Source organism: Pseudonaja textilis, chromosome 2, assembly GCF_049901715.1.
Source record: "Pseudonaja textilis isolate UNSWEBS1 chromosome 2, rPseTex1.2, whole genome shotgun sequence".
Lineage (NCBI taxonomy): Eukaryota > Metazoa > Chordata > Lepidosauria > Squamata > Elapidae > Pseudonaja > Pseudonaja textilis.
Genome location: NC_141991.1, coordinates 216,999,503 through 217,014,585, shown reverse-complemented (window position 1 = coordinate 217,014,585; position 15,083 = coordinate 216,999,503). Strand labels below are relative to the sequence as shown.

At 33.9% G+C, this 15,083-nt stretch overlaps 1 protein-coding gene across 1 annotated transcript in view; it reads right to left on the bottom strand.

The window, feature by feature from the left end:
* Nucleotides 1–1,057: 1,057 nt before the first annotated feature.
* The window catches only part of KIAA0825 (KIAA0825 ortholog), a 169,093-nt gene continuing 155,067 nt past the window's right edge, over nucleotides 1,058–15,083 (bottom strand). The window contains exon 20 of the mRNA XM_026719140.2: nucleotides 1,058–3,680. Within this exon, the coding sequence (XP_026574925.2) occupies nucleotides 3,569–3,680 (112 nt within the window). The 3' untranslated portion in view covers nucleotides 1,058–3,568. The remainder of the gene's footprint in view (nucleotides 3,681–15,083) is intronic.

Below are 15,083 nucleotides of genomic sequence, written 5' to 3'. Positions count from 1 at the left end.
AAGCTTCAGCTGGTACAAAATATTAGTGGCATGGGCATTTATATGTGCCTGTATATCAGCACACATGACACCACTATTCTGCAAGCTACTTTGGTTATCAGTTTGCTTCCAGGTTCAATTCAAGATGCTGATAATGATCTGCAAAGCCCTACATGTCATGAGCTGGGTTATGTGAGGGATCGCCCATCTCCAATCACATCCCTTCTGGAAGGGCATGTGGGTCCTATCCCCAAAGGAATATATGACAGGACCCAGGAGAAGTCTTCAGCCATTGCACCTGCTCTTTGGAATATCATTCACCCTGAGGTCAGATTGGTCCCAAACCTGCTGGCCTTCCTAAGATTCTAAAGACATGACTTTGCCATTTGACTGGAGATCTGGTAATCTAACTATGGAGGCTGCAAATAGGCTGTATTTCTAAGAAAATTTGTTAAAGGTCATTAGCCTGATGTGGCTTTGCCAAAATAGGATTTGAGCTGGAAAGGTATATTAATATCTATTTATTTATATATAAGTAAAAGAGAAATCCCTGCTAGATGCAAGATGAGAGGCTTCTTCAAAGGGAAAAATAACTATATATTGTTCATACATACTGGGTTTGGAATGTGTTCTACCATTGGTCAGCATAATTTAATTCGTCTGTGACAATGGTGGCTAACCCTTTTGGGTTCCCGTGCTGATAATTGCGTGTGCACTTGTGCACTCATGCTCACGTGCCATCACCCAGAAGGCAATGCGTGTGCCCCCCCATGCCCCCTGCATATGCGTATGACCCATACAACCTCACTGTGTGCTTTTGCACATGCAAGCAATCCATGCGACCATTCTGCGTGCTTCTGCGCATGTACACGATGCCCCCATTCGCTGTGTGCTGCACATACATGCATATCTCCCATGCGCCACCATGCCGCGCATGCGCGGCAGGTACCCAACAATCGGGTGGGCGGCGTGTGCGCAGTAGACCTTTTCTGGGTGAGGGCTCATGTGCCAGCAGTAATGGCTCTGCGTGCCACTTAGCACGCATGCCATAGGTTCCCCACCACGAGTCTGTGATGTAGTGTGCTTGGTCAGTAACTTTATATGTAGTTCATATCATCCCATATTATTAGCATGATCCTGCTAATGACCAATTACATTCAGTAGGTTTCAGTTTTCAGATGCTTAAAGTTCAACTCGCTGGGTAATTCTTGTCTCTGGCCAGTTTGGACCAGTTTTTAATCAGAATTTTATATTCTTGCCTGTTACTTCAAAAAACTAGAAACATTAATCAAAGGCACTCTTTGTTACTGAAAAGAGTTACTCAAAAAGGCACTTCTTTCCTGCTCCCATCAAATTGAGTCTGCTCTTCTACAGATTATGTTTTTATGGCTTTAAGTGGTTTTCATTTGGGAAGTTTCATCCTCCTGGCTAATGGATCTATATATTGTTTTGTGCACATCCTGTTTCATATTATCTTAGCCTGGAAAGTCTTCAGAGAGCTGTGGGAGTACAGGTTCACTTCTGTAGGGAACATTCATTATAAATAAACCTTGAGAAAATGATGTGTGTGCAATTTCTGAGGGACTTCAAAAAAGTATATTCAACTCTCAAATAACACAAAATAGAACAACAACCTTGTTTAAGTACTTGGGTTTTGTGCTTCAGATTCAGAGAATTGATACTTTTATATTGGATATTATCTCAATGCTCAAGAGATTTCAGGATTTTGGTCTTTTTATCTAGAAACCTCTAGTATATGCCAACTGCTTTGAAATGTTTTGAACCTAAAAAAAACTGCTACAGTTCCTATACAGAACTGTAATTTCCATTGCTAAGTGGCATACTCATGGGACATCACTGTTTATTAAAGTATTTTTAGTCATGGAAATCCCTGTCACAATTGCCATTGTTAATCAAAGACTATCTGTATTCTTTAAAACAGGGAGCCTTTTGTTTGTTTGTATAAAATACTCCAATTTGATATTCCAAATTTCCAGGATATTATTCAAATATATATCTGAAATCTTTAATTTATGTTAATAATCAATTATTGGTTTAGAGTTCCATAAAGGCCATCTCCAATAACTTTAAAATTTCTGCAGTTTCTAAGGTCAGAAGGACATCAAGGCTGAGCAGTGTGGAGTTTTAACTGCCATTTCTATGTAAATTATATTCATTTTGTAGAGTTTTGATAGTTTTAAAATTATTGTTATTTAAAAGCTGATTTTGATGATTTTTTTTGAATGCCAGTAGCAGCCATTATCAAATAAGAATTACTACAAAGTGTCACTTTGTCATGAGAAGAAAAATCAAATTCAAATCTTCTTCCCAATAAGGCCAAGGTGTATCTAGCCGCTATCTTGGACGCCACTATAAGCAGAAATTTCTTCCAATTGTGAGATGTACATCTCTGTAGTATCTGAAATGCATATTACTTCAATATGATGAAAAGGTGGATTGTGATATTTTCTGTTTTATCCTTTGTGTTCTTTAAAAATACAGAAAAAAATAACGCATAGGCACATAAACATAAGATATAGCTCTCGACTTATGACCACAATTAGCAGCATAATTGAGTCATAATCAACTTTACCATCCTTTTTTATCATAGTTAGTTGTTAAATGAATTTGTCTACCTCCATTGTCTTTCCATGTTAGAAGCTGGCTGGGAAGGTCACAAATGGTAAGCATATGACCCTGAGATGCTGCAACCATTGTAAATACAAACTGGTTGTCAAGCAACCAAATTTTGATCAGCTGACCATAGAGATAGCAGAAACAGTACTGTCAATACTGCTGCAACTTTGAATGGTTCAAATGAATGGTTGTATGTTGAAGACTATATGTAAAAAGAAATGTGTGAATCTAACTATGCTGTACAGTAGTCCTTGTTTAGGGAACTACAACCGAGACTAGCAATGGTTGCTAAATGAAGCAGTTGCTAAGTGAAACTGAATGTGCTTATGTTTGTACTTCATCTTTCCTTTGCTTTACAAATCTGTAAAGGTTGTAAATGTGAAGATTAATCAGAAAGTTACTTTTTATCACTGATAACTCTGAATGGTTGCTAAACAAGGACTACTGTAATGGTAATGCCAGCAAATCAAGCAAAGCAATTCATCTGTTATTTCTACTTTTGCTTCCAACAGCTATCTAGAAAATATTCAGAAAAGAACCTAGAATAGTGATATTTAGCTAAAAACATAGAAGAGACAAGAAAAGGTTCATGTTTAAGATATGCTTTCTAACTATTCCAAAAACGGTAAATGTAACAGATTTAAAGTATGTATGGATTCTACTATAGATTTTAGTATATTATGCTGTGCGGTATATACAATTTACATTTATATTAACAATTGTTAAAACTATTTTTCTCATCTTGCATATGACAAAATATTACTATAAAATAATTAAGAAACCCACTTATAAAATATAAGATGCAGCTGTTTCCTAGAAAATACCAATAAAATAGAATATGTACAAATTATGTAGTTGAGGTTTTGGTTTCTTTCTGAATGTTCTCTTTCAGAAAAATCTATTTAATTAACATTAAGAATGCATAACTAAAAGATATCCTTATCAGGTTCTATTATTCCTTATCTTCTGAAGTAAGAGAAGGTGGTGTGACATATTTTTTTTGTAATTTCTCTAGCATCGTTCTTTCTTCTTCTTTCAGAGTTTCTTTCTCTTTCATCTCCCATCTGAAATTAAATATATGAGGTATTTATGTTAGTCACACTGGAATAATAAAATTTTAAATTATTGTAATGCATTATATGAGAACATATTACAATTGTTAGGTTATAATTGAGCATACAATTTTCTTACATTTTTGTACAACCATTTTTTTTTACAAATCTAGCACACCGATATGTACTAAAAAAAAAACAGTCTCAGAATATTTCACTCTGTAAATTTCTCAGTGTTATTATGTTCAGGTTCTCTTCTAAAACTATTTACTAGTGTGTAGAGCTACTACTGAAAATTATAAAAGGAATGTAAACAAAATAGACCAGAATTTGTTCCTCTGTGTTTTGGTGCCTGTTTTGGTGCAAACAAATAATACATTCTGAGCTCTCTACATCTCAGTGCACTAGAAGCCTCTTATCCCTACAGTAATTACAGACAGGAGAGATGTCTTAGACACTTATGTCTCAATATAGAGGAGGATATATAAATAGTAAAAACGTCCATCCGTGCATTCCTTTGCTGAGTTACCATTATTAAGCAAAGGTTACTCATTCCAGAATCAGCCAGCTTAAAAAACTCTGCACAGGAGTCAGTTAAGTGTCCATGTTTAGCATTATTATTCTGCACATTGCTCGACTTCACTTGCTTCTGACCTTTGCAATGTTAGCTATACCAGCATACTTGTGAGAGATACAATCTTCTGGGTACTCATTTTACCAATTTATTAATAATGCATATATTTTCCTCACTTATTTAATTCGTTGCTGTCAAGGCAGAACAACAAAGAAATACTTGTATATAACCTGCCAGACTTCTCCTGGGCAAGCTGGATTGAACAGATAGAAGAATACAAAGAAACAAGATGGAATAATTTCTGATTTATGAAGAAGCAGCTAAATAGCCCATTACAAAAGAATTTCAGTGACTGCTTTGTTTCAAGTTCTGTTTATGCTGCAAAGTTCAATTTTGTGCTCCTTTTTTGCCAGCCTGCTCTATGTATGGGGCTGGGAGTAACTCTCTTTTGGGTGGAAGGGGCAATTACCACCTGTCTGTTGTTTTGGTAATGGACAGACTTAGAATCAGATTCTGTGGATTTATTTAATTATTTTAATCAATGTATTAAACATATTTGATTTATATATCAAATTAAAATTTTATGCTGCCCATCTTCCCTACAAGGTGACTCTAGGCACTTGATTATATGAAAACTAGATTTCACACAAATATCTTGTATGTTAATTTAGAATAAGAAGTACTTGCTCAATGAGTCCATGAAAATTGGGGGAAAGGATGCAACAGAAAAGCAGCAAATAATAATAAAGTCAGAAAATGCAGACAGATATATCACATATCTTCAAAAATTTCACATGAAATACATTAATTTAATAGGCAGAGTTCTTTTTCTACTCCATGGTGTATCACAAAGAATGAATCCCACACGTCTAATAACCATAATATGAATTTATGACTCGGGTGTTTTGAGATCACACATTTAATTTGAAGTATTTATCTTCATAGGCTTCCTGTTTTACACATAACATAAACTATAAACAAAACATTGAAAAAATAGAACATTTAAATGTTTATGAAATTGAATAACACAAATATGGCACTTAGATGCTCCTTATATGTCAAGCTGTTTATCTACTTAAAAACAATAAGAGTTCAATTCAGTAAGAGAGCTCTATCTTCACTAACAGTTTTCTATACTTGTTGAAAATGTCTATCACTATTTGAATGATAAAAAATTGATTCCAAAATGAAAACCTAAGAGTTTATCAAGTATAATTTGCATGCTTCTTAGATGTAATTGCATTATTATGTTTAAAGTAATCCAGAAATATAAGGAACTCAGATGCCAAGAAGTTATTTTCATTTGCATAAAACTTAGTATTGAAAGCTCCAGAGATGTCCACAGCAGAAATGTCTTTATTAGCATATCCAAAATATATTACATTATTTTGGCAGCATCAGCTGGCAAGATCGGATCATATACCAACTCAAGTTAGATGAATCTGTTCATTTTAAAATCCTGGCTCTGTGAGCTGAATTGCCAGCTTTCAATTTATATTATTCCAAATTAACAACAATGTGACTTTCAGATAAGTCTATTAAATCTATAACTGGCACATACCTTATTTAGGATTATATTAGCATGTTCAAAGATTAAATTAAATTTGCTGTCCAAATAAATAATAATTTGATCCAAATCTTAGTGATAATATGGAATACTTGGTTTATGATTAAAAGAACAATCATAACAACTCTGAAAATTTATATCCCAGACAATTTTATTTTCATACAACTTGTAGAATTATTTTTTCATATTTTATAGGCATGTTCATATGCCTAAATCTTGTACTCATATGAATCAGATAAAATATGAGCTTTGGTGAAATTAAATTGTGTAATTATTTTTTTATGGTTAAAGAACAAAATCATGTTGTATATGCTATGCTGTACATATGTGAATACTGTAAATAGCAATACTATGTGAAAAACAGAGAAACAGAAAATAAATTATAAGATGTTCAAATCAATATTCTTATCTGTATGGACTGTGCAGTTAAAGATTTAGCTGGATATACATAAGTTGTAGTTCTGAAAATTTAATAACTCTTATGTTTAATGTCTATGATTAAAGTCCATGTAAAAGGTGCTTCAGAATTCTGTATTTTCTTAGATTGAGGTAGTACCTGATTCCATGTTTAATTACCAATTCTAGAACAGTTGCACAGTGATCTGCATGGTAGCTGGGTGTGTGTGTTCATATATATTTGCACAAAGGAAGGGCATCAATAGATTTGCACACTACAGAAGGGCATCAATAGAGTACATGCATGTGGGCCCATGCACATACCCCAAAACTCACCACACCAAGCAATGCAATCTGAAAGCTACACAAACAATATGGCACTATGGACTGCATGAAATAAAAACCAAAAGCCTAATAATTTAATCCTATTTTCTTTTTGAAAATGTACTTGAAGTGAAAAGAGCCAACTTTAAAGAAGTCAGAGGAACAAAACTGCTGCCTTAGACAATTGCTCTACCTTTCCCTAAAATGATGTAGGGTTACTACTCATGTTTCCCCAAAAATAAGACCCGGTGTTATTTTCTTTTGAGTCCCGAAATAAGCACCAGGTCTTATTTTGGGGGCATGTCTTACCCACTTACCTTAGGATCGCCGCAGCCAGGCCTCCCACACCCCAACACCTGTCATGCTGCTGCACAAATTCTTCTGTGGCCGCTCACGGCCAGATGCCACATGGTGTATTGTGCCAGTGCCACCACTCGGAGTCCTGCCACAAGAAGCGCCACCGGTGCAATGCGCCACATGTCCTGCCACAAGTGGCCACAGAAGAAGTCGGGCAGCGGCACAACAGGTGTTGGGGCATGGGAGGACTGACTGCAGTGGTCCTAAGGTAAGCAGGTGTGGGGTGCGTGGGGCAGCTTCACTCCCCCATCCCCACCCTAGCTTGATTTTCTTGATTTTTCACTTACTTTCTCAGATTCTCAGTTTTTGAGGATATAATTTTTGAATTGATATAATTCAAAACAATCAAATGTTAACTAGTTAATAAATTAATTCCCATATCATTTTTGTAGTCATCTTTGCTGTTTTATACTGTTTTATAACAGTATATTCCCAATTCTGAATTCCAATGATATATTTCCAATCCCACAAGTGCAGTTTTTACAAACACATTAAATAAGCTGAAAGCCAACCAATAAGCCAGGGCTGTCAAACTCGCAGCCCGCGAGGCAAATGCATCATGTGCTAGCCCCACCTCTGCCCAGTTTATCAAAGGGGAAAAAAAGTCCCAATACATCACCTGATGATGCCTTGACAACACGAGTTTGACACCCCTGCCATAAGCAAATTGCACCAACATATATTTTAACTGCTTCCATTTGGATCAATTACTTCTGAAACCCTACTATTTCTTAATATTCTTGAAGCATTTAATTTCACCATTTTTGTAGGGCATTAATACTGATAGCATTTGTTTCAATTCTATTCTTTAATATATCACTACTATTCCACACAAATCTCCAGACTTCAATCTTACAAAACATGATCATAACCAGATGTGCCCATACATACATATTTATGTCTCCTAAACATGATAGTTTTGGTCAATCAAGGATTTCACATAACACTTTTCAGTAAAATAGGAAAAATGAGATTTAGATTATCTGCCTTTTCTATACTTATGTGTCCTACAGAATTCACTGCTAAGAGTAAGAACACTACTAATAAGATTGGGCACTTTTTGCCAGTAAACTACAAGTGAAACTGAAGCCCAAGTAAAGTCCAAGCTTTCTTGCCCATGCTGTGGATGCAAGTTGGGATTTTTGTTTTCACCTTGAAAGCTGAAGTATCTTACAATAGGCTAAATAGACAAATAATAAAAGTTGATGTAAAACATTTTTGCACATTGTCTAAGTTCAATTTTAATTTCTTATATTCTGTTTTTTCAGAATATAAGAGTGATTACATTCCCAATTAATAAGCATATTTTACTAGGTATAGAAAGATAACATTAACACCCATCCCCAAAGCTGAAATAATTTAAAACAATGTATTAGAAGGAGTTTTATTAATAGACATTTGAGAAAAACTTCAGAAGATGTTCTATTTAACAGAAATAGCCAGACCTTCTTGAACCCTTCTTGTGATTAATTAGAAAACCTGTCTTACATATTTTTCTCTCAGGTGTAATAACCTTGGTAGACTTTGTCATTAAGAACTGATAAATAAATGCTTGGTTAAACCTAAATAACTTGCCAGCAGTAGGAAAGAGTGATGCTCTTGGGTGTATACAAGATACCCATGGTTTAATTTTTAAGTTACAGGATCAAAAAGTATAGATTATAAAATAAGTTCCAAAATATCAAATTTAGTTTTAATTTGCTAGTAAAAACATCTGAAGAACAGCACTAAAACTATTATAATCTAAAATATTTCAGAATATTATTTCTCTGTGCTGTTTATTTTAAAAACAAAACTATAAAAAAAAATAACACCAAACCAAAATCAATAGTTCTGATTATAGCCTTTGATTACAGAAAACATAGAGTTTTCTCCATTTTCCTTACTTTTTCTGAAAAAAGCTTTGCTGGATCTGAAGTTAAATTGTTTCATAAATTTCACACCAATTCCTAATGGAAGCTCTACAATTAAAAGCTTTTTTCTGGGGATTTCTGATGGAGGAAAATCTCTATATTCTTTTTTCTTTTTAATTAAATAATTTTTATTTTCTTTTTTTTTACATTGTAAAACATCATAGTATCAACAACGTTCTTGGCATCTATACAAGATTTTGATTTAAATATCATAAGACATTATATTGCGTTTACTATTAAATAATATCTTTAGCTATAATTACTATTCTTATATCTTTATATAGTTTACAAAATTTTATTTTACTTTCTTAAGGGTTGTTTCAATTAACATTTTTGTCTCCCTTCTTGGTTCTGTTTTTTAGCCATTTATACCAATTGTTCCAAATTGTAAAGAATTCAGAGTCATCTTTTTCTTTCAATTTCATTCTTAGCATATTCATCTCATAACTTTCTGTTACTTTGTGTATTATTAGTTCTTCATTAGGGGTATTTGGTGTTTTCCATACCTGCCCAAAGGCTATTCTGGCGGCTGTTATAATATGTAACACTAGGTATTTTACTTCTTTTGGTAGACTTTCTTTAATAATTCCTAATAGGAAGGATTCCGGTCTGAGCTCAATCTGATAGCCAGTAATCTCTTTTAACCAATTTTTAATTTGGATCCAGTATGTCCTGGCCTCGGGGCACATCCACCACATGTGATGAAATGTACCATCAACTTTTTTGCACTTCCAACATTTAGGACTCATATGGAGTAGATTTTTGCCAATCTTGTTGGGGCTAACTACCATCTGTAAAACATTTTATATATGTTTTCTTTGTATGCGGCAGATACCGTTAATTTATAATTTATATTCCATATTTTTTCCCATTCCTCTAATTCTATAGTGTATCCAAAATTCTGTGCCCATGCAATCATTGTACTTTTGACTATTTCCTCTTCCATTTTAAAATCTAATAAATATTTATATATTTTAGTTATAAGTTTTTGTTCTGGTCCCATTAATATTTTATCTAGTTGGTTCTTCCCTTTGTCAAATCCAAAATCTTTTGAGTCTTTTTTATATTTATTTTGAATTTGCAAATAGGGCCACCAATCGATTATAATTCCATTTTCTTTCAGTTCTTGGTTTGATTTTAATTTCCCTTGGCTATCTAATAGTTCTTCATAGCTTACCATTTTCCGTCAGTCTAATCTATTTGGATGTATTATGGCTTCCATGGTTTACAGCCATTGTGGGATTTCTGGATAGTGTTTACCTTTGATTTTTTCCAAATTGTAATCAATGAATCTCTTATTAGGTGTTGATTGAAATAGGTATGTATATTACTTTTATTTTCCCACAAAAATGCATGCCAACCTATCAAGAGGTCATGTCCTTCTAATGTTAAGATTCTCTTGTCTCTTAATTTAATCCAATCCTTAATCCAACTCAACACCGCTGCCTGATAATAAAGCTCCCATTATGGTAGTCCTAGACCGCCTCTGCTCCTATTATCTTGTAATAGTTTCATTTTAATACGTGACCACTTGCCCAGACAAACTTGGATGTTATTTTATTTAGTTCTATAAAAAAAGATTTCCCTAATTTAATTGGAATCATTTGGAATAGATATATTAATTTTGCTAAGGTATTCATTTTCAACGTTGCTATTCTTCCTAATATAGACAGTTTCAATTTGGCCCATAATTCCAATTCTTTTCTGATTTGCTTAATCAGTTTGACATAATTGTCCTCTTTTAATGATCAAAATCTGGGTGATATCCAAATTCCCAGGTATTTCACCTTTTTTACTATTTGCAGTCCTATTGTATTTTCTAATTCTACTTTCTGCTTTGTTGTACAGTTTTTGACTATCATCTTAGTTTTATTTCTATTTATTTTAAATCCTGCTACTTCCCCAAATTTTTCTATTTGTTGCAACAATATTGGTCCCAAATTCATTGGATCCTCCACTATAAATACCAAATCATCAGCAAATGACTGAACTTTATATTCCTCATTTCTAATCTTAATTCCATAAATCTCTGGGTTTTGTCTGGTTGCAGCTAGCAACACTTCTAAAGAAAAGATAAATAACAGAGGCGATGATGGACACCCTTGTCTCACTCCTTTTGCAATTTCAAAATCTTCAGTATGGTCTCCATTTAATAATACACTTGCTTTTTGATTTGAGTATATTTCTTGTAATGTTTTTTCTATATTAGTGCCAAAATTCAGCTTTTTAATTTGATATAGCATGAATTTCCAACTAAGATTGTCGAATGCTTTTTGTGCACCTAAAAAAATTAAAGCTGCCTGTTTTTCTGAAAGAGCTTCATAGCATTCAATCGAATTTAGTACTGTCCTAATATTGTTTTTTAATTTGTCTATTTGGCAGGAAACCATTCTGATCTGTGTCTATAAGTTCACTCAAAATTGGTTTCATTCTTTCTGCTAATATTGTCATAAATATCTTATAATCTGTATTTAATAATGAGATTGGCCTATAGTTCGCAATTAATTGTTGATCAGTGCCATCTTTTGCAATTAAGGAGATGTATGCCTTGGACTAGGACCTCGGAAGTCTAGCTTGGGTTTATGCCTCATTATATAGTCCAATAATATTGGTTCAAATATTTCAGATAAATTTTTATATAGTTCGCCTGGTAGACCATCCGGGCCTGATGTTTTATTATTTTTTTGTTTTTGTATCGCCTTTTGTAACTCTGTTAAAGTTATTTCTTTATTAAGTACTTCTCTGTTTTCTTCTGAGATTGGGCTCAGACCGTTTCTCTCCAAGTAGTATCTAATGTTTTCTTCCCTAACATATTCTTGCTTATAAAGCTCGCCAAAATACCTTTGCACCATTCTCTTTTTCTCCTCCATCTTATAATACACTGTCCCTTCCTCATCCTTTAGTTGCTGAATTCGTGTTTTCTCTTTCTCTACTTTTAATTTATGGGACAACCACCTTCCTGGTTTATTTGCTGATTCAAAGAAATTATGCTTAAGAGTTTTTAAGTTATGTGCATTTTCCTCAATATCTATCAAATTTAGTTCATGTCTAATCATCCCTATTTCTTTCTTCATTTCCATATTCTTTGGGTCTTTTTGGAGCTCATATTCAAATTTTTTAATCCTTTCTTGTAATTCTCTCTGTTTCTTCCATTTTTCTTTATTTTTCTTAGCTATATAAGCTATTGATATGCCTCTCACAAAGGCCTTTGCAGTGTTCCATAAATTTTGTAAACTAGTATGTTGCTTTAGATTAACCTTAAATAATGTTTCTAACTCATTTTTCATTCTTGAGATATATTCTTTTTCCTTTGTTATTTGTGAATTTAATATCTATCTCCTTTTCCTTTTACTATGTCCTTTCCATGTAATTTTAACTGGGCTATGGTCAGCCTATATATTAGGCATTGTCTCTACTTCACTAATGTCTTTCTCGATTGCCCCATTAACCCATACCATATCGATTCTGGACCATGATTTTTGTGGACTAGAATAAAACATATATTTCTTCTCATTTGGATTCCTCTTCCTCCATATATCTTCCAAATTGGTCTCATGTGTTAAATCAAAAATTTTTTTTGGTAAGATTCTCTTTTTTTTTCTTCCTAGCCCCTTCCATACTAATATAGTCTTTTTTAACATCAACAATGGCATTAAAGTCCCCTATCAAGCAAATATTTTCTTCACCTACACTAATTATTTTATCATACAGTCCCTTTATAAAACTTCTTCTGGTTATCATTAGGGGCATATATCCCCACTAATAGTAACTGTTTTTGATGCAAATTAATTTGTATCATTAAAATTCTACCTTGTTCATCTGCATAGATTTTTTTTTTGCATTTATCCCTTTTTTACATAAATTGCTACCCCACTTTTCTTTTGATCTGCCAATACTGTAAATAATACACTCAACTTGGGATATTCTAGATATTTTTTATGCTGTTTCTGGATATGTACCTCCTGTAGGCATATAATATCAATGTTTTGTTTAGTTAGTTTGGTTAATATTTGTTTCCTCTTGATCTGGGAGTTTAATCCATTGATGTTTATTGAGAGTAATTTAATCTCTTCTTCCATTGTTAATTCTGAGTCTACCTAAATCTTTTGTTTGTTCTTGCTTCTCTTTGGGGTTTTGTTCTTAGTCCTTCTCTCCTTGGGTATTCTCTCTTTTCTTTGCCTCTCTCTTCTTGGTCCATTTCTTGTATTCCCTGTTGCTGATCTTCTTGTTGGTCCTCCTGACTGTTGCTTTCTGACTCTTCTTTAATGCTCCCCTCTTCCTTTGTTTCCATCAACTGATCGTAAAGTTCTTGTGCCTTTTCAATACTATCAATTTTTATTCTTCTTTCTTGCCACATCATCAGCATTCCTTCAGGGACCAGCCATCGGAACCAGATGTTTTGTTTATTCAGTAGTATCGCCAGAGATCTGTAGTCCTTCCTCAACTCTCTTACCTGCCTTGGAATTTGTTTTAAGGTCGTGATCTCTTTTTCTTTATACACCATTGGCTCGTCCTTTGTGATTCTATATACAATCTCTCTTACATTTTTTCTGGAGAACCTGATGTGGACCTCTCGAGGCAGCTTGTTTTGTCTGGCGTAGTTTGTATGGATTCGGTAGATCTCATCTAATTCTTTCACTATTTCCTGCTGGTCCCTTTGCAATGCCTCTGCTATTAAGTGGGACATTATGTCTCCCAGGTCTTCATCTTTGGATTCCATTACATTTTGGAACCTCAAATAGAATGCTGCATGTTCCATTTCGAGATGGATAATTGAAACTTCTAAGTCTCTGTTCATCTCTATTACTTTCCTGTCCAACCCTTCCAATCTCTTATCTGTTTGTTCAGCTTTCTATATTCTTTATTCTTTGTTCATTCTTCTCCAGTGTCTGTTGGATCGTTCCCATCTTCTCCTCTAAATTTTGAATTTTACCCTTCATTTCTCCCATTTCCATCTTCATATCTGTATGGTTATTAACCATTGTCTCCTGCATTTTAAGCATCATTTCCTGAATAGCTGTTAATGTTGCTTGCATCATCTGCATGTTGGCCGCGTTGCTCATCTTTTCCATATTCAACATTCCTTCTATTGTTTTTTGGCCCGCTGGAGATGCAATAGACATTGATGAACCAGACATCGGTTTTTTCCCCTTTCAGGTTCGCTTTTGTAGTACTGGTCATATTCCTAACTTTATTGTAAATATCTTCCCACTTTACCATTCATTGTTTAGTTTTTCTTTTGTTATTAGTTCTATTCAGTAGTTTCCCTTAGAATATAAATATCTTTTCCCACTTTTGATATTCTAAATTATTCAGATTTGATTCAATCTTTTATAGAATCTGAAACTAACTGAATCACCAGGGATGACAGGAAGGATAGTACCAAAATGAGAGAAAGAAGAAAGAGTGTAATATAATATCCTAAAATATACTTGTTGTAAATTGTTCTTATACAACTATTTTATATTACTATATTATGGTATATCAACTGTATTCTTTATCTTTAACTATAAAGTTCGGTTTCTTTTAAACAATTCTATATTCCATTTCGTATATATATGACCTTACTTATTTCATTAGTTGTAAGTAATAAATCATTCAATAATCATCAAAATAGTATTTCACCAGTTTTCAGTTTCATATCATTTAAACTTTTAAATTCTTAATAAATTCAATCAAACCTTAATCAAAATGTTATTTCATTAATTATATTCTATGAAAAGAAGTCCAGTAATATTCAATCGCTTTCCTTTCCTTGTCCGTTCACGTTTTGTTTAGTCACAGTCTGTTACATCAGCTTCTCTTCTCTCTGTATAATCTCAAAATGTCACTTCCATTCTCGGGTTTAGTACTGTCTCTTTCTTTTTTCCACTGTTCTTCTTCATTTACAAGTCATAGATCCATCAGGTTAAACTCCAAATTCCTGGATAATCAGTCTAAATCAACTCCAAATTTTTCAGAACAAGTCCAACATCAGTCAATCTTTAATCAATTAAATCAGCTTTGATCTCTGTCGTAAGAGTTCCTTGCTTTCACCGCCGGATTGCCATTTCCCTTTGGACTTCCGTCTTCTTATTTAAGACTCACAGTTCTGCCGTCTCTCTCTGCCATTTCTCTCCTCGACTTTCACTTTCCGCTTCCTTCATTCCAAGTTCAATCCATCAATTGATGCCAAAAACGCTATTCATGCTCTGGTATCGTCCTCATTGGGCTAAAGTGCTGCGACTTCAGTCTGCCATCGAGATGGCCAATCACTCACACGTCAGAGCAAATGAGGTCTCCCT